This window comes from Thamnophis sirtalis, unplaced genomic scaffold (assembly GCF_051295495.1).
Source record: "Thamnophis sirtalis isolate CommonGarterSnake01/CBP01778 unplaced genomic scaffold, rThaSir2_p1.2 scaffold_8, whole genome shotgun sequence".
NCBI lineage: Eukaryota > Metazoa > Chordata > Lepidosauria > Squamata > Natricidae > Thamnophis > Thamnophis sirtalis.
This window is the reverse complement of record NW_028261388.1, coordinates 35,886,296-35,906,588: the sequence shown is the minus strand read 5'-3', so window position 1 is coordinate 35,906,588 and position 20,293 is coordinate 35,886,296. Positions and strand designations below refer to the sequence as shown.

Genomic DNA, 20,293 nt, shown 5'->3' with positions numbered 1-20,293 from the left:
GAGTAACAGACATAAACATTCATAATCATTTTAAGTTAAAAACAGAAAAAAAAACAGGGACTTTGAAGGTCTTTTAGTCCAACCCCCTGCTTAGGCAGGAAACCTTACACCACTTCAGACAAATGTTTATCCAATATCTTAAAAACTTCCAGTGATGGAGCATTCACAACTTCTGGAGGAAAGTTGTTCCACTGATTAATTGTTCTAACTATCAGGAAATTTCTCCTTAGTTCTAGGTTGCTTCTCTCCTTGATTAATTTCCACCCATTGCTTCTTGTCCTGCTTTGCAGAATAGCTTGACTCCCTCTTCTTTGTTGCAGCCCCTGAGATATTGGAACACTGCTATCATGTCTCCCCTAGTCCTTCTTTTCCCAGTTCCTGCAACCGTTCTTCATATGTTTTAGCCTCTAGTCCCCTAATCATCTTTGTGGTCTTCTCTGAACTCTTACACCATGGCGACCAAAGAAGCAGGCTGACATTTTTATTCCCCTGAATTTATTATTTTCATGCATATTTGTGATCCCATCAAACCTTGAATAAAAATGTTGTGTACTCAGAAAAAGGAAACCTTTAGATACAATGAATAATACATATGAATTCTTGATTTAGAAATACCAACCACTGAGCACAATGGAATCCATATCCACTGCAAGGCCTTGAAGACTCCCTACTGAGGTTCGATTGGTGATGCTTGTGTGAATTGAATTTCTTAAAATAGCTGCAACACAGTCTTCACAAAATATTTGGCCTTTCGCTTGTGGTACCACAAACACAATCCAGAAATGGACAAGAAGTCCCCCATTGTTGTTATTGCTGAAATCAGTACAAAACAAATTGTATTTATTTAATGGAATTATATGGTGACTTGTATAGTTCTATTTTTAAGGGCTTGGGGCCAAGGGTGGGATCCTACTTGTTTAACAACTTGTTTTCTGGGTGCACATGTGCAGTTTACAGAGAAATCATCTTCCAGATTATTGCTGGGGAGGAAAACAGCTGAGGTGCAGCAATCCACTCTGCCACACCTATCAACTGGGCTTCAGAAAAGAGAATATAGGTGAGTATAGTGCAGTGGTGGGCAGGCAGGCCCAGCTGAAAGTTGGAGCAAACCGGTTCACTCCCAGCTGATAGTCGGAGCAACCGATTCACCTAAACTGGTCCGAACCAGCAGAATCCCACCCGTTTGGGGTAATTTCCAAACAAAGAAAAAAAGGAATAAAACTAACTAACTAACTAAGCTAACAAAGGTTATCCACCAAGGCAACCCAGGTCCACCTTCTGGACTGAATGATTCTCAGGACAATACAGTTTTAAAAACCTTGTAAATGTGGAGCAAAATAAGGCCTCAAGAGCAAGGTATTCCATGCTGTTTGAGCTGCCATTGATATGTATAACTTTGAGTCTGCTCTCTTATCATTTCACAGAAATTGGGAATTGCCTAGATATTTTCAGGATGCATGTATATACTGGGCAGCAATAGCAATAGCAGTTAGACTTATATACTGCTTCATAGGGCTTTCAGCCCTCTCTAAGCGGTTTACAGAGTCAGCATATCGCCCCCACAGTCTGGGTCCTCATTGCACCCACCTCGGAAGGATGGAAGGCTGAGTCAACCTTGAGCCGGTGAGATTAGAACCGCTGAACTGCAGATAACAGTCAACTGAAGTGGCCTGCAGTACTGCACCCTAACCACTGCGCCACCTTGGCTCTTCTATATATGGAGGTCCGACAGGTCCGTACTGAACCGAGCACTGTTGACAGCTTGCACCAAGGAGTATATTTGGGCATTGAGAACTGCCAAAAGATCACACATTGCCTCCTTGGTAGCGTCCGCCGAGTCTCGCCCAGCCGCCCTGTTCAGGATAACCCGCTCCCTCCTAAATAGGAGGGAGACGGGGAACCCCCTGCAGGGTAAGGCTGAGGAATATAGTCAGTTCTTGGCGGACAAAATTGCTCGGTTTCGATCGGAACTGGACTCCACCCCCGCAGATCCAGCCGGGACACAGGGGAATAACTTGGTAGACCATCTCTGGGTTGAGTTTCAGGATGTTGCCTCTGGGGATGTGGACAAGGCTATGCGAGCTGTGAGTTCCTCCACCTGTATACTGGACCCGTGTCCCTCTTGGCTGACTGCCAACAGCAGAGAGGTGACACGAGGCTGGATCCAGGCGGTTGTTACCGCCTCTCTTCGGGAGGGACACCTCCCCACCGCGCTTAAGGCGGCGGTGGTGAGGCCCCTCCTGAAGAAACCGTCTTTGGATCCAGCAGTTCTTAACAACTATCGTCCAGTCTCCAACCTCCCCTTTCTGGGGAAGGTTGTTGAGAAGGTGGTGGCCTTACAGCTTCAGCGTACCTTGGAGGAAGCTGACTACCTTGACCCCTTCCAGTCTGGCTTCAGGCCCGGTTACAGCACTGAAACCGCTTTGGTCGCATTGACCGATGATCTCTGGAGAGCCAGAGATGGAGGCTACGCGTCCATCCTGGTTCTCCTCGACCTCTCAGCGGCTTTCGATACCATCGACCATGGTATCCTTCTGCGACGACTGCGGGAGGTGGGGGTGGGCGGCACTGTTTTACAGTGGTTCTCCTCCTACCTCTCGGACAGGTCGCAGTCGGTGTTGGTGGGGAGGGAGAGATCGTCCCCGAGGCCCCTAACCTATGGGGTGCCGCAGGGTTCGGTTCTGTCCCCCCTGCTATTTAACATATACATGAAACCGCTGGGCGAGATCATTCGGAGGCACGGGATTAAGTACCATCAATATGCGGACGATACGCAGTTGTATCTGTCCGCCCCGTGCCAACTCAATGAAGCGGTGGACGTGATGAACCGGGGCCTTGAGGCTGTTAAAGACTGGATGAGAGCTAACAAACTGGTACTCAACCCGGAAAAGACCGAATGGCTGTTGTGTTTTCCTCCCAAAAATTTGGCTAACGTTCCATCAATCAGGCTGGGGGGGCAAAATTTATTCCCCTCAGATAGGGTCCGCAACTTGGGAGTCCTCCTGGATCCACAGCTGAGTTTTGACCACCACTTGTCGGCTGTGACCAGGGGGGCATTTGCCCAGGTTCGCCTGGTGCGCCAGTTGCGGCCCTACCTGAACCGGGAGGCTCTCACAACAGTCACTCGAGCCCTTGTGATCTCTAGGCTGGAATACTGCAATGTGCTCTACATGGGGCTGCCCTTGAAGAGCATCCGGCGACTTCAGCTAGTCCAGAACGCGGCCGCGCGAGTGATCATGGGCGCACCACGGTTCGCCCATATAACACCAATCCTCCGTGAGCTGCGCTGGCTACCTGTTGATCGTCGGGTGCACTTCAAGGTCTTACTTACCACCTATAAAGCGCTCCATGGTAGTGGATCTGACTATTTGAGAGACCGCCTCCTGCCAATTACCTCCCTGCGTCCCATCAGATCGCACAGAGTAGGCCTCCTCCGAATTCCATCCGCCAGTCAGTGCCGACTGGCGACTACGCGGAGGAGAGCCTTCTCAGTTGCAGCTCCGACATTATGGAACAACCTCCCCGTGGAGATCCGTACCCTCACCACAGTCCAGGCCTTCCACACAGCCCTTAAGATCTGGCTATCCCGTCAGGCCTGGGGATAGGATTACTCTCACCCCGCCCAAATGTTGAGTGAATGTTGTGTTTTTATGGTTAATTTTCTTTTAATCACGATTCTTTTCTTTTTAAGTCTTGTCTTGCACTCCCTTCCCTTCATTGTTGTAAGCCGCCCTGAGTCCCCTCAGGGAAAAGGGCGGCATATAAATCCCCAATAAAATCCTAAAAAAATCCTAAATATCTGGACAGGATAAATGTCCCACTGTGTATCTAGCTGAGTGCCAAGCTATTTAGGACTTTATATGTGATATCCACCCACAACCTTATTGGCTTACATAAAAAACTGATAAGCTTAAAAATTTAAACTTCTGTCATTATTCAAGAAAAATGCTAATAGCTTTTGAAATATACCACGTATTAACTGGATGAAAACATTTATTCCACGTTCAATCATTTTATAAAGTTGTGCTGGACTTACAAGATAACTGACTTGCAACAAGATAAGATATTTATCATTAAATCATAAAAACAAACTAAAAATGGTGTCCCACCTGACATCGGAGACAATGGATTGCTTGTAAAATTTTGAGAAAGCAGATTTGGTATACACCAGATTCATCTGAAAGAGAACATTTACAGACTTGTTTCAATGTCCTGCATGAAGTCAATTCAATTTTACTGAGAACAGTATACATTGTGGGTTCTTAAAAATTAGTGATTATTTCTGAGAATGATTAAATATTTTTATAACAACATATTCATTTATGACAGTAAAGAGCAACCCTTATCACAGCTTTTGTTTTGCCTGGTTGTAAAACTTCCCACCCTCCTCTGTCAACTTTCAATTAGATGTGACTTAAATCTATATTTGGAAAGCAAAATGAAGTTGTACCAGCCTAAAAGAAAATAAAAGTTCATGATTTAATGGAAATGAAGTGGGAATCCATTATTAATTAAATTGTAGTCCAAGGATAGTTTCCTCAGACAGATAGCATTTTCAGCCAGTTGCAATTCTGTACAACGTAGAGTTTCCAGAAATACTCTGGATACTCTACAATTAAAAAAAAACTACTTCAGAAAAAAAGCATGACAATAGGTTAACCCAAGAATAAAGGTACAAGAAAGATGTCTTCCATTATTTTTCACTAGTTAAAAATGGAAGCTTATCAAGAGTTATTCAGAGAGAGATGTACATATTTTACAACTATGTATTTCTTCTTTAATGCCCATTTTTTTCTTTTTTTTCTTTATAAAAACCACGAAGGTCCTTGGTCTAGTTCACAGGAGTTCAGCAAACTGTTTAATTCTAAAGTAGTATCCGGAAATTACATATTTTAATAAGCAATAATAATTACAATTATTGCTGTGTTAGTGAATCTTCCAATTGTCCTTCAAAGCCATACTCCATACACTTTCCCACTAATTTCCTGTAGATGTTAAATAAGCGAAGGGAAAGTAGAGTACTCTCTGAAATACCATGGAGTCTATAACTCCACCTTCCTGATACCAACTGTAACTGTTTTCAAAGGAAGTAGGAGAATATCTTGCAACCATGCCCCCCTTCCATGCCCAACCCCCTATCCGGGTTCAGAATGATACAATGATTAATCATATCAAAAGAAATCCAGATGGGCCAGGATATCAAAAATATCCTGACACCATAAAAGATTATTGACAAGTGCAACTAATATTTTATCAGCCTCACTTAGTACACAATGAAAAGGAATCCAAATAATTTGCTTCCTCCAGGGGTCTTCTAGAGCTGTAACTTTACCAGTTTTGCAGTAATTTTCCCACAAAGGAGAAATTTGGAGACTGGGTGGCAATAATCCAGCTCTGTTGGATCCAGCAGTAGCTTCTTGAGAAAATGTAGATCACCACTTTTTCAAAAGTGATAAAATAATATCCTCCTTCAAGCAAGCACTTACCACCACATGTATCCAACCATATGTTATCTCCAATGAGCCTTGATTAACCAGAAGGGACAGGGATGTAAAATATAAATGTCAGAACTCAAAGCCCAAGAACTGCATTCTAGTAACCTCAGATTCTTCACAGATAACAAAACACAGCTATTTCTCAGTCAATTCCATGGGACTTACACAGTCCTCAAAGAGGCTCCTATAACAATTTGCTTGGCTCTTCCTTTCACAGGAGACAAGTCACCTTAACTAGAGCCTTAAGAAATTTATCTGTGAAGGTAATCAGAGTGGAAAAAATACTTAGATTTTGTCACTCTTCTTGACACAGGGTATTCCTTAATAGTAAAGTGTTCTTACCTGTATTTAGTTGGATTTTCTCTGTTTTCATCCAGTAGTGCTCTAACACCATTTCAGCACCCAAACTTCCTTTGAAAACCAGGCCCCCTCCAGGATCAGTGCACAAAGGCTGCACAGTCTGCACAGGCACAATCCAATCCAAGACTGCTGTTGCCTTTTCATTCCAAGCAGCAACTAAGGCCTCAGTTAAACTGTACTATAGAGCTTCAGGGACAACTCCGAGTTGTTTCTGAAACCCAACAAGGGCAATCAAGTGCCTGAGACAGAATGATCAAATAGATCCTTCTTTTGAATGTAGAGGGTAGCCACAGGAACAACTCCACATCATGTTATCTCTCTCCCCAAAACAAAAAGCAGATCTGGACTGTGACCTCCATTGTAAATTAGGCCTTTAATAATCTGGATGAGATCCATGACTGCCATGATGGACATGGAATCCCAAACTACATTGGGAAATACTCAAAACAAGGCAATTAAGTAGATGATACTAAGTACATTGTAAAAAAATCCAGGGATTGCCAATGAGAAAATAATACCAGGCAATGAATACAGGTCCAAATGTAGGTTTCCTGTTGAGAAATACTGCCATACAACGTTGTTGTTGTTTTGTAAAGTTGACCTATGTACACACCAGTGGTGGGTTTCAAAAAAAATTCGAACCTACTCTGTGGGTGTCCTTTGTGGGAGTGGCCTGCCAGCCATGTGACCTGGTGGGAGTGGCTTGCTGGCCATATGTTTTCTTCCTTCCTTTCTTTCTCTCTCTCTCTCTCTTTCCTTTCTTTTGTCTCTCTGTCCCTTTTTCCTTTTTTTCTTTCATCTCTCTCTCACTTTTTCTTTCTTTTTTCTTTTTTTCTTTCTTCCTTTATTTCTCTTTCTCTTTCTGTGTGTGTCTGTGTCTGTGTGTGTGTTTGTGTGTGTGTGGTGGGTTTCAAAAATTTTTGGAACCTCTTCTGTAGGTGTGGCCTGCTTTCTGGTGGAACCTTTTCTAACCGGTTCGGTAGATTTGACGAACCGGTTCTACCGAACTGGTGCGAACTGGTAAGAACCCACCTCTGGTACACACCATTCTCAGATATGAGAACATCTGGAGTAATGGATGTTACCCAGGGCTTTCAGGTGTTTATTTAATATAGGATAAACAGGGGCAGGTTAAAAAAGAGAAAAGGAGGCTACATTGAAAACAAACAAATGATATATTTATTTTAGGAACAGAACAGATTGTGCCATGGGTTCTACTCATGAATGTATTTGTCATATATATACGCCTTTCACTATTGAAGATCGGGAGTCATTTCTCATTTTCCTTTGTGCTATTCCAAATTCTCTTGACTGGAGAAAAACTGATAAATGGCAACAGGTATTGTCCTGTCAACAAAGTATTCATTTGAAACAGGCTTGCCCCATCTTTGGGGGGGGGGGAACTCATTTATATTATAACCTCCAGCAAAGCAACTTGAGAAAGGCATATTGTAGCCAGGGCCTTTGCTCATTGTCTCATTGGAACACACAAATTGATTAATGCATGCATCCAGCTAACTATTTTGTCAAATTTACTGATAAAAATGTATGCCATTGTGTATGGGTTTCCTTACCACTTGCTGCACATTCTGTGCTACTGAAAGGAACTCCCTAGATTCTTTCTGCCAATATTCTGGAAGAAATTCAATGTTGGCAACACGAAATAGTCCAACAAAATACAAAGCATCTTTGTTTTCTGCCTCAACTGTAAAACAAAATGGGCAACATGAATATTATGCTTTTTTTTCTTTTGCTTTCCATATGGAAATAAAAAGTTGACAGCAAAAGATCTCCACGAACCGGAAAAGCTCTAAGTCCATCATGATTTTCTTAATAACATTCACAACAAAATCATCCCAGCTGCAAAGACAACCCAGCTTCCTAACTTCTCTGAAAAGCATCTCTCTTGTAAACTATACTTGTGACTTGCTGCTTGTCTGAAGCAGAACAAGGATACGTTTATTTCATTCCCCTTGTAAGGGAGTTCCCTACCTTGTGTACCACTGTGTTAGCTGTTTAGTTTACCATTGTAAGAAAGTAAAGTCTCCTTTGAATTCTGTTTGTTTTCTCCTCCATGGAAACATCACTATAATTTTCATAGAAACAGTTCAGAACTGGTTTCCCATGATAATGTTTCTATACTCCAAAACAGCCTACAGACCTGATCTGCCCTTAAGGAGACCATGAAGGAGACTCCGTTACCTATAAAAGCTTTCCTCAAGCAGTTTAGTACACATCAAGGATTTGATAGTGTGATAAGAAGCCTTTGGAATACAGAGTTTAGATGAGTGATGTAGGGAAGAACTCACCTATAAAAAGCCACAATAATGTCCAACTTATTACACTGATAATGAAGAGGACTACTGTAAACAAGATTATTTTATTTTGAAAATTCCAGGCTGACTTGTCCCTTTTAGCTTTTCTTTTGGATTTTGATGTCTTGTTGAGTTTTTTTGTGAGTCTTTCCCACTTTTCTTCAGAATCTGATCTTTGAACTGATATGTTTGATACCTTGAAATGGAAAACAAAAGAGTTTCAAGAAGGCAAAGACAAATATGTTTTATTACAAAGTTGCCATTTCTCCTTGAGATAAGACTGTTCATTAGAAAGACAGAGATGAGAACTTTGGTTTATTCAGTGGCATTTCATGTCCATTTGCCAAACATCATGACCAAGTTGAAGGCTTGAAGAACTCAAGAACATGTAGCAGGTGACAAACTCCCATTTCTGTTTTAAGGTTATTAAATAAGGGTATGGTTTCCTTGTCTATTACACTAAATGAAGACATTTTCCACTGTTTTACAAACACAACCCATCATACAAGTATTTTTAGATGCAACTAACAGGAAGGAAGGTAGAATTGAGGTGTTTTACTAGAAAATATATAGCTTTGGGCATTGAAATTGAAAGGATTTGGTATTTTTTTGATTAAAATTTGACAGCACGATGGGGAAAGAGTGATCTCACTTTCCTGGGAAAGAAGACATTTCTTTTTCATTTTAGATAACACTAACAATAAGCCTGATAAGAAGGTGCAAATTTCATATGATTCATCTCTCAGGGGAAAAAATACCCAGCAAATAATCATTGATCTGGGCACTAAATTCCAAGAACAATACAATTGCCATAGATAGCATTCCATATTGGCAGGGGTGAAATTCAGCAGGCTCTGAAAGGTTCTACAGAACCAGTAGCAGAAATTTTGAGTAATTTGGAGATCCAGCAAATACCACCTCTTGCTGGCCCCAAAGTGGGATGGGAATGGAAATTTGCAATATCCTTCCCCCAGGAGTGGGGAGGGACTGGGGATTTTGCAGTATCCTTCCCCTGGAATGAGGTGGGAATGGAGACTTTTGCAGTATCCTTCCCCTGCCACGCCCATCAAGCCATGCCCACAAAATCGGTAGTTAAAAAAATTGAGTTTCACCACTGCATATTGGGATGGAGGTTGAACTGCTATTTATTTTTTTAACGATTCTCATGCAATTGATATAACATTTGCTATGGCTTTTTTGCTGTAGGTTTTTGCTAATTGTCAATTGTCAGTTCTTAGTAGTTAGTGACAACAAAAGTTATTAATACCATTTTTCTAATTAGCGTCTTCTGACCAGTATTCATTTTAGAAAAATATGACTAAATTATTGTATTGTACCATGTTATATGATATAGATAGCTATTTATAACAGTCTAGAATTTCACTTATTTCTGATCAAACCTTTCTTTCCTTAAGTCTTTTAGACTTCAACATAATGTATAAAATGCTTGATCATATCTGTACGATGAGCAAAACCATACATTTTCTGTCTCACCATCTCAAGGAACAAATAATTTTCTAATTTGCATGAGAACAATGTATTATTTTTCTTACACTAGTGATAGTTAAGCATTATAAAATTCATCCCCCATCAGTGAAGTAATTTAAGTATCATTGCACAATTAATTATTTAAATTGCTCTTTTCTTTTTTACCACATGCTAGTTCTTCAGTATAACAGTTACTATGCCAACTAGTTGAAAGCTAACTATATTTAGATACACTGCTTTATCTTATTCTTTTTTTCACCACATAGGGATGGAATTAGTTATATATATATAACTAATTGTATGTATGTGTATGTGTATGTGTATGTGTATGTGTATGTGTATATATATATATATATATATATATATATATATATATATATATATATATATATATATATATATATATATATATAATATACATATACATTACATACATACATACATACATACATACATACATACACACACACACACACACACACACACACACACACACACACACACACACACACACACACACACATATATATATATATATATATATATATATATATATATATATATATATATATATATACACACACACACACACACATACAATTTCTCAATACATTTCTGATTTTCTAAACAGTTATCTCATAATATTGTGTCCCATCATTCTGGGAACATAAAGACATGAAATATTGTTTACAGTTAAAGACAGTACATTCACTGCATTTACAATGGCTATTCCATCCAATAAAGGTCTTCTGCAAGTTAGAACATGACAAAAAAATATAACCCAGTCTTAATGTTACAATGCACACTCTGTTTGCTTACTTACGCTTAATTCATCTTCTGGGTTAATAGATCTGTCACTTCTTTGATCATCCATTAAAAGATATGAAATTGACAGTTAGTGAAAATTTACTCAAAGCACCACAGGAAAAGTTGATAGAAACTGTACTTGAAGAAAAATCTGCTAACAGTGTCCATGTGGATTCAAAGCAAGGCATCAATTTACATTCAAGAATTTCCATTGGTAATTTCATCCACCTCTCTCCTGCTGTTGCAGTGAACAATCAGAAAAGCATTGTCTAGTAGCACTGGGCTCTAAATTAGGTTGCCCGGCTTTACTTTTCTGAATGACTGTTTTAATTATTTATATATATATATTTTTAAAAAAATCTATTCATGTGGTCACTAGGAGTTGACAACAACTTATATTAAAAGAAATAGAAAAGAACGTTAAAAACTAGGAGTAACATGAAAAATCTACATACTTCACTGGATATAAGACTCTTTGAGGCTAATTCTTATGTAAGTGTCCACTTACACGCAAAACACAATGAGGTAATATCTTGCAACCCAGAGAGACATGTGGCTTTTGGTCTGTTTTCAAGCATCATTTGGTTTAAGTTGAAAAGCTTTGCATAAAATTTGTGTACAAGTAATCAGTTTAGAGTATAGCAAGAACAATTTGTTCCATCCCAAGTCTTATGCTTGAAAAAGGCAGAAGTTGTCAGAAAGCAAACAGGAGGGGGGGAAAGGTAATTTTTTTAATAAACTCCCTGCTTGATTTATCACCAGTTATTCCACTTCTGAAGGAATGTGGCTCTGAGCCTGTGACAAAAAAATGGTTGTTCATTTATGCAGCGTGTAGCAGATATCCTACGTCAGTAACCTACAGAAATCATGAAACTCTAAATGAGATAAAGGATAAATATAATATAAACATATTTACATGATAGACACAGTTCTAATTTTGCAAATATAATGCAGATTTTAAATGTGTTCTTCTAAAGGACATATAATGTCTATGAATATTGCTCTAATTATTCAAAATGTTAAAAGCCAGCTGCTTATTCTACTAACATGGAATCTGAGTTTCTGCTCCAAAGTCTTCCCTTGATGTACCCTTTCTGTTAAACTGCTTGCTCTTATTATTTTAAAAATATGATAATTAAGAATTAAAGACTTAAAAATATCCCTAAGGATTCACACTCAATTTATAACTATCAAGGCTTCCAGGAGAAAAAACCTTTAGCCAAACATCCAATCCTAATACAGTTGCAATCAGAAATATTCTGGAAACTGAAGTGATTTCACATAAATTGAAAATGCAGCTTGCATATTTCTTTACTAAATGTAGAAAGAGGAGGCCAACATCTATTGTGACCAATAATCCTTTTCTTTCACATTGGTAATTTATGAACCATGGAAACTGAGCAATTCCTTTTAGCTAAAAGGTTATTTAATTAGCCCTTCATCCAAATGATGAGCTAAAAACCCTCACTGATTTTCTTTCTACAGATTAGCAATCTCTTCAGTGGCTAGCAAGCATGACACATCTTAAGGGTAGATTTAAATACTTCTCTTACAGCATCACTGCACTGCATCTTTCATTCCTCAGGGAAGCAGCTATTTATAGCATCTGTGCAGAGATGAAACAGTATGGTTTGGTTACATAGAATTATAGAGCTTGAAGGGGCCATGTAGCTCACTGAATCAAATTGCAGCTCTGACAAAATTAAAGCATCCAGAACAGAGGAATGTCTGGCCTCTATTCACATCAGGGAAGATTTGTTCACCAGTTCTTTGAAAATTGGTTGAACTGTCAAAATGCTCTTATTGTTAAGAAGTCTTTTTTCCTAGAATTCAAATAGAACCCACTGTATTGTAACTGCCAGGTTACTATACATCCAAAACTCACCAATAGTAAAACACACTAGAAATTTTTTTATGTAGCCTACTTTTTTCCCCCCTTAATACACTTAGGCTGAGGTAAGACCAAGGGTTGGTTTGGGCCTAAGATAGGGGTGGGTTGCTGCTGGCGTTACTGCCAGTTCTCAATGCGTGCACAACATATGCGTGCTATTCAATGTAAATTGTTCTGCACATATACACAGAACAATTTACAGTGAACTGTGCACGTGCAGTCACTAAAATCCAAAATGGTGGCGCCCAAATGGCAGTGTGGGAGCCAGTTCAGGAGCGTGGCAGGCCTGGATTGCTGCCGTTTCTGTTACCCATGCCTGAATTCCACTACTGGTTTGACCAAACCGAGCCGAACTGGCAGCAACCCATCCCTGGCCTAAAATATGAAGGTGTTATCAGGTGTCAGATGATCCAGGGCAGAGCTATAAAAACACTTGATTCAAGTAACTGTTGTGAAGCTTGTTGGGTCCAGACTGAATCTAGAGCGTGTGTGATTTCCATTGGCCTGATGGCATTTTTGTCCTTCTTTCATTAGTTACAGTTACATCAAATATTTTAAAATATATGATGGCCCAAATTACAGTGTGAAAATTGGAGAGAGAGAAAAGGAAGAATAATCACACAGAACTTCATCTGAAACAGAGTGCAAAGTTATGTGACACCACTGCATTGAATATGCGAGTACCTTATAAAATGTACTGTAGTTCTTCCACATTCTGCTAGGATGTCATGTCACACTTCAAATAAAATTTTAGAAATATAAATATATGGCGATGAGTGGCAACCTCTAAAGGCAAGAAAGACAGGGAGAAACAGAAGAATGTCAGAAAGAAAGATCGTAGGAATTATAATAATCAGGGAACTGATTCACTTTTCTTTTCTACCCCATCCCTACCCCATACAAATTATTCAGAGAAAATGCAATTTAGGCTAGGGAAAAATTGTGGATACTTAATTCTGATAGAGATTCTGTATGTTGTGTACACCCATGTAGCTTATAATTCTTATAATTTCCAGAAACTGGTTTTGAGTTGTTTTTCTTTTTCCATTCTTTGATTTCTGCTTTGGTGACAGTATTCTGATTGTAACTCTAAAGGCAGGGATCATCTTATTTGTTTTTGAGGTACTCTTCTTCTGTTATTGATCCATTTCTCATCCCCACAGCACTTAAAAATGAATCAATAGAACTTCCTTCATATCTTTAGAATAGGCATGCACTTTTTCTGCCCATTTTTTAAAAAATTGTATCAAAGGTGCATACTCTAAAGCCACCATTCTTTCTGTCTTTATTTAAACATTTCTGCTGATTTTGATGCTATCTAGCAGGGTTAAAATTTTCACATAAATAAATAATATCAATAGAAATAGCATTTAGACTTATATATATGTCTACTTCACAATGCTTTACCACCCTCCCCAAGCAGTTTACAGAGTTAGCATATTGCCCCCAACAACCTGGGTCCTCATTTTACTGACCATTGAAGGATGGAAGGCTGAGTCAATCTTGAGCCAGTGCAACTCGAACTATCGAACTGCTAGCAGTTGGCATTCATCAGAAAACCCAGGCTCTGCAGACTGCAAGGCCATGTCCACCCCGGCGAGAGCAATGGAAGCCACAGCAGAGGGCAGAGAACACAGATGCCAAAGACACATTCCAAACACCCATTGGGCAAGCAAGCACCCTGCAGAACAAGAAGTTGCGGATCTCCATCCTTCTTGAAGGATTTCCATGCAGCATGGAGATAGACACCAGCTCATCGCTGACCATCATGTCCTGGGCCACACTGAAAAAGGCCATCCCTAATCTATGGAAGCACAAGCTGAGGGTTCCAGACATACGCCTAAGCAACTACCAGGGGAACCAAATTCCCGTTTTGGGTCAAGGCACCTTCCGGGTGCAATTTAAAATATTTGACAGCTTGCTTCCTGTTACCATGGTCGGCAGAGACCTGCAGAGCCTCCTAGGCTTAGACTGATTCAAATCCCTGGACTTGGGGGTGACCGGCATCAATGCCATTAAAGACAACAGCATCAAAGAGAGTTCGAGGAGGTCTTCAGCACCAGTCTAAGTATGTGGGGAACCCAATTTCATTTAATTTGGACCCCAATGTTGCCCCCATTAGATTAAAGCCTTGGAAGATCCCTTTCGCCCTCTGTCCAAAAGTTGACCTTGAATTGGACAAACTAATTGGCCAGGGAATTCTGGAGCCGGTTGATCACGCACACTGGGAGACCCCTATAGTGACCCCAGTCAAGCCTGATGGGTCTGTCCGCATCTTAGCAATAGCAATAGCAGTTAGACTTATATACCGCTTCATAGGGCTTTCAGCCCTCTCTAAGTGGTTTACAGAGTCAGCATATCGCCCCCACAGTCTGGGTCCTCATTTCACCCACCTCGGAAGGATGGAAGGCTGAGTCAACCTTGAGCTGGTGAGATTAGAACCGCTGAACTGCAGATAACAGTCAGCTGAAGTGGCCTGCAGTACTGCACCCTAACCACTGCGCCACCTCAGCTCCTCCTCTTGCAGAGTTGTCTTCTGTGGGGGGACCAGGTTGTTGTTTCCACCCAAACTGTGAGTTGCAGTATTAGAGGCTTTGCATGTAGGACATCCAGATGAAGTCTTTGGCAAGGGTTACGTGTGGTGGCCTAACATGGATGGGGAGATAGAAGAGTGGGTGGCTACCTGCACATCATGCCAGGAGTCCAGACCAGCTCCCCCAGAGGCACCCGCTAAGGAATGGGAAAGACTTCAGTCACCCTGGTGGAGGGTTCACATTGATTTCGCTGGCCCAGTTCATGGCCAAGTCTTTATGGTAGTTGTGGATGCCTACTTGAAGTGGTTAGAGGTAGTCCTCATGACTGCCACCATGGCAGAGGCGGTTATCAAGGCACTACGGAGACTCTTCTCCACTCATGGCCTGCCTGACATCCTAGTCTCGGACAACAGGCCCCAATTCATGGCCATGCAATTTGAGACTTATTTAGCTAGTCAGGGAATCAGATATGTCCTGGTTGCTCCCTTCCATCCGACCAGTAATGGACAGGCAGAGAGAACGGTGCGATCTGCAAAAGAAGCCCTATCTAGGATGGTGCTGGGAGACTGGCAAACACAGGTAGACCAATTCCTCCTTTACCAGCGACCGATAAGATCGCACAGACTGGGCCTCCTCCGAATCCCATCCGCCAGTCAATGTCGACTGGCGACTACACGGAGGAGAGCCTTTTCTGTTGCAGCTCCGACCCTGTGGAACGATCTCCCCATCGAGATACGCACCCTCACCACCGTCCAGGCCTTCTGCACAGCCCTCAAGACCTGGCTATCCCAACAGGCCTGGGGATAAGCTTCTAATTTGCCGCACCCGAGTGTTGAGTGTTGAATGCAAGTTGTGTTTTTATTATTTTACTTTGTTCACATATTGTTTATTTTTGAATTGCACCCCCTCCCTAATGATTGTAAGCCGCCCTGAGTCCCCTCAGGGAGAAGGGCGGCCTATAAATCCTAATAAATACTCAAATACTCAAAATACTACCACTGGCAGAAGCCCCACCAAGCTTCTGATGGGTTGCCGGCTAAGATCGCCCTTAGACCGGCTACACCCAAACTATTCTGCCGCGACTCCCCCAGATTCGACCAGCAAAATCAGACAATTTAGCCTAGAGGATCGAGTTTACGCCCACAACTATGCAAGGAGGGCTCTGGATCCCTGCACTGTTACAGTAATTACAGGGCCTCGCTCTTACCAGTTGGAGCTCGAGGACAGTAGAATTTGGAGGCGGCACATTGACCAACTCCAAGGCTGCATCTCCAACTCCAATCTTAGGCAGCTAGAGGTAACTCCAAGAGTCAGCCAAAGTCCTACCCAAAAGGAGCATGAATTCACTCCTTCCACAGACAACTCAAACCCAAAATAGCAATAGCAATAGCAATAGCAGTTAGACTTATATACCGCTTCATAGGGCTTTCAGCCCTCTCTAAGCGGTTTTACAGAGTCAGCATATTGCCCCCAACAACAATCCGGGTCCTCATTTTACCCACCTCGGAAGGATGGAAGGCTGAGTCAACCTTGAGCCAGTGAGATTAGAACCGCTGAACTGCAGATAACAGTCAGCTGAAGTGGCCTGCAGTACTGCACCCTAACCACTGCGCCACCTCGGCTCATAAGGTACCAGGGTACTTATCTGATGAGGTTGCAGGGCTGCAGCGAGTTCTGAAACTCTGCCCCAGCTCCAGAAACTCCATTTGCTTCCTGGAAAGTTCCAGGAGCTTCCACCAGGCAAAGCCAGAGAGACAGCAGGCCCATCCGACCTGTCCAAGGTTCCAGCACAAACTGAATTATGCAGGTCAGATCGAGTCACCAGAAAACCCGCCTACCTGCGTGAGTACATAACCAGCTAGATCAGCCCGTCTGAGAGGGGAGGGGTGTTACATACTGATAAACAGTATGGTAGTTTCCGCCAAGGTCTCTGATCTGGCAGGAAAATACTCAAAGGTGATTGGTTAAGACGTCTGACAGTTCCCTATAAAAGGGCTGCTACCAGACAGAGTCTTTGCTGGATTGTACATAGTGTTGACTAATAAAGAGCTGTTGTTACTGTTAGCCTGAGTCTGCCTCATCCATTCACCCGCTCTAACACCTTTTATATCTTTACATCTAAAGCAGGCAATCCACTGGGAACTCAAGCTGCAGAAAATCTTAGATTCGTATTCTTAAGGGGCTCCTCATATGACACAGACTGTCTGCTTTCGCAGCATAACCTATTATGAACATGCAGCACATGGGATTTAAAACAGTAACTTTGCAGTTCTACAGTGGCTCATAAATAGCCAAAATCTTTCTCTTAGTCAGAATTTATTCAGAAACATAAAAGATATCCACAGCTCCATTTAAGATATCACTTTTCACCGTTTGCTAAAATAAATGTATGATTGTTGTCTGAAAAAGGATCTTGAGAGTTAAAAAAACAAATATTTTAATGTTCATATAAAAGCTGTTACCAATTTAAAATTTTTAGCAGGGGAACTGATTGTTGTGCACAATCAAATTGCAATAATACAAGCATGCAGAGTCAGGTATCAGTTCTGTGAAGCGATCACTAAAAAACTCAATGCCAAGATTCAGTGATAGACTGGCTGAAGACTTTGGAACCCAGAGAAGATGAAAGCCTTGGTGATAGTTTAGGGAAAGGAGGACTCTACTCCATCTATGGATTAAATTTTTAGAAGGAAGAATGCCTTTTATTGTTATGGGTTTGCTTGCTCCAATCTCGAATCTTTCATTTGTTTTGGAACCACGATTCTCAGAATTAGAAACCTAATACTGTATCTCCGTGAATATAATATAGGAAAGATTGCTTTAGCACCATAATTCTCAAACTTGGCAGCTTTGTTGTCCAATATATGGACTTCAACTCCTAGAATTCCCCATGCTGGCTTTTTCAGGCCAATGAAATTATAATTATCTCTAGATTGTTTGAATAGGGGTGCCCAACCCCCAGGCCTCAATCTACTACCAGGCTGTGGTCTGTTCGGAACCGGGATGTGTGAGAGGCGGCCTGGCATGCATGCGTAAACACAGCGCAACTCACACAAGGGGTGGGCCAGCACAGATGCATGTGCAGCTCCACTTTCAGTTGAGCCACATGTGCATGCACGTGTAGGTTTCTGATTATACTATCTCATCCGCCCCCCCCCCCCCGTCCAGTCAACAGAACTCAAAGGCATATTTGCCAACTCATCTTATTTCAAACATTACTCTTTTCCTAAGGAAGATTTTCAAAAAGGAAAATAACCTATGAATATGTAAAACTTTTTTAATGGAAGCATTAATTAGTTTACAATAATATAAAAAGATTACATATTTCCATATTTATAATCTAAATGAAAACATGGCAATTGAACAAGTTTTTCACAGTACTATCAAGTCATTCTTTGATACATTTTACTAAATGAACATTTTCCATCCTAGAAAATCTATCTCTAGGGAGGGAGGGGAACACAAAGATGTACTCAAATTAATGAGACAAAAGAAAAGTATCTATTTGAGATCTCAGCAGTTTGCCATATCTGGGCCTGATTGTTAGATGTAAGATGATCAGGAAAAAAACAGGGGCATAAGCTAGTCCAATGAGAAGTCCAAACAAACAAACATCCTAGAACAGAACAAAGGAAACTACTTCCATAGATGTACATGAATATATCCATATACTCAACTAGAGTTGAACATACCTTGAAGGAGACTCTTTCATATATTGTAGTATTTTTTTCTTAATGCCAAGGTGAGCAGCTTGCAGTGTCAAGCACCATTAAATATGTCTCTACGCCTCAAAGAACGCCTTCCGCTGCTTTAAATCTCTGGCTTATAAAAGGAAAGTTGGGATATTCTTGTTGTTCCTTCAAATGTCCCTATAATTTCTAAGACTTAAGAGATGCTGTGGACCAGGTAGACATATTGTTCCAGGAAATGCTAGGGGCAGCAGAATTAGTACAAGTTGTCTGTAGACTGTCAACCAAGTCAAAAATTCCATAAAATTTAACAAGGAGCTTTTGTGAGATCATGTGAGATTGCTCCAGCACTGCCAGGAGTACTTTCTATCCATTTCAGAAAGGGTATACAGGCAATCCTTGACATACAACAGTTTGTTTAATGACTGTTTGAGGTTAGAATAACACTAAACAAAGTGACTTACAACCTTTTTCACACTTATAACAATTGGAGCATCCGCATCAATGGTGGGATTCAAATAATTTAACAATCGGTTCTCTACCCCTAATGACCAGCTGGGTAGGCATGGCTCGGTAGTCATGTGACCGTGGGGTCGTGGCCAACTCAATGTCATTCATGTTGAGGGGCGCTTTGCCTTAACTGTTACAATGTAATAAGGGTTAACTGGAGAGGCAGTTTATGTAAACAGGGCAATAAAGATTAGGCTAGGAACAACACCAGAATGTTTCCTTCCTGCCTTCGTTATAGGATTAGCCCTGTAAAGTGGAAAAAACCAAAATAAGATTTCTTCCAAACAACCCGTTCTCTGAACTGCTTAGAAATTATTGCAACCGGTTCTCCCGAATAGGTGCGAACTGGCTGAATCCCACTACTGATCCCCATGGTCATGTGATCAAACTTCAGATGCTTGTCAAGTGACTCATATTTATGATATAATGATATAATAGAATGACTGATGAAAATATATGCCTTTTAATAAAATGTGCTAGTTGAAAAAGTTGCCTTCAGACTCCTTCTGATTAGATGCCAGCAGGTGATATAGAAAGCTATAGGCTTTGCCACCATATAGCGTTCATCCATATGTCTGTAGCCCAAATATTGTATGCTTATTCTAGAATTTTATTTTAAACAGATATATTTCATGAATAATACATTATGACAGGCTTTGCAGTAGTGTAATTTTTATATTAAGCCTAATAGCTTTAATTGTCAACCAATGCACCCATTTGTTTATGAAATATGGCACTAAGAGGTCAGCTTACACAGAAAACATTCAGCCGAGAAAGAGTATGCTATATAGCAGGCCTCAACTATGAAACATAATGCTTTTTCTGCTACTATCCTTTCTATTAGAATTAATAAATTACAAGAACATCTGGAAGATGTTTCCAGCGAAGAAGTCCTGCCAGACAAATCTAATTAGAAACAAAGGTCATATCATACCATTAAATGAATTGCAACTATATCTATTACTTCTGCTGCTTGAACATAGGATCAGATCTTTATTTTATAACATTACTGAAGGTCACAGATGATGCATTCATAGAGACCCAAGGTTATTGCCCCAAACAACCGCATTGTGGTGAGGACACAAACCATATGTCTAATCATAAATATTACCATATCCATTCATTTGGAAGAATGGGTAAAATAATTCTTTAAGTAAAACTGTCCCAATTACTAATAAGCTATGCAGTAACAGTTTAAAATGGT

The 20,293-nt window shown here is 40.7% G+C and overlaps 1 protein-coding gene across 1 annotated transcript in view; it reads right to left on the bottom strand.

Annotated features, from left to right (window-relative positions):
• Window positions 1–4,177, bottom strand: part of TMPRSS7 (transmembrane serine protease 7) — a 29,338-nt gene extending 25,161 nt beyond the window's left edge. The window contains exons 1-2 of the mRNA XM_087721453.1: window positions 4,110–4,177; window positions 620–813 (exon numbers count right to left, since the gene is read on the bottom strand). Coding sequence (XP_087577579.1) covers window positions 620–813; window positions 4,110–4,177 — 262 coding nt within the window. The remainder of the gene's footprint in view (window positions 1–619; window positions 814–4,109) is intronic.
• Between the last annotated feature and the right edge of the window lie 16,116 nt (window positions 4,178–20,293).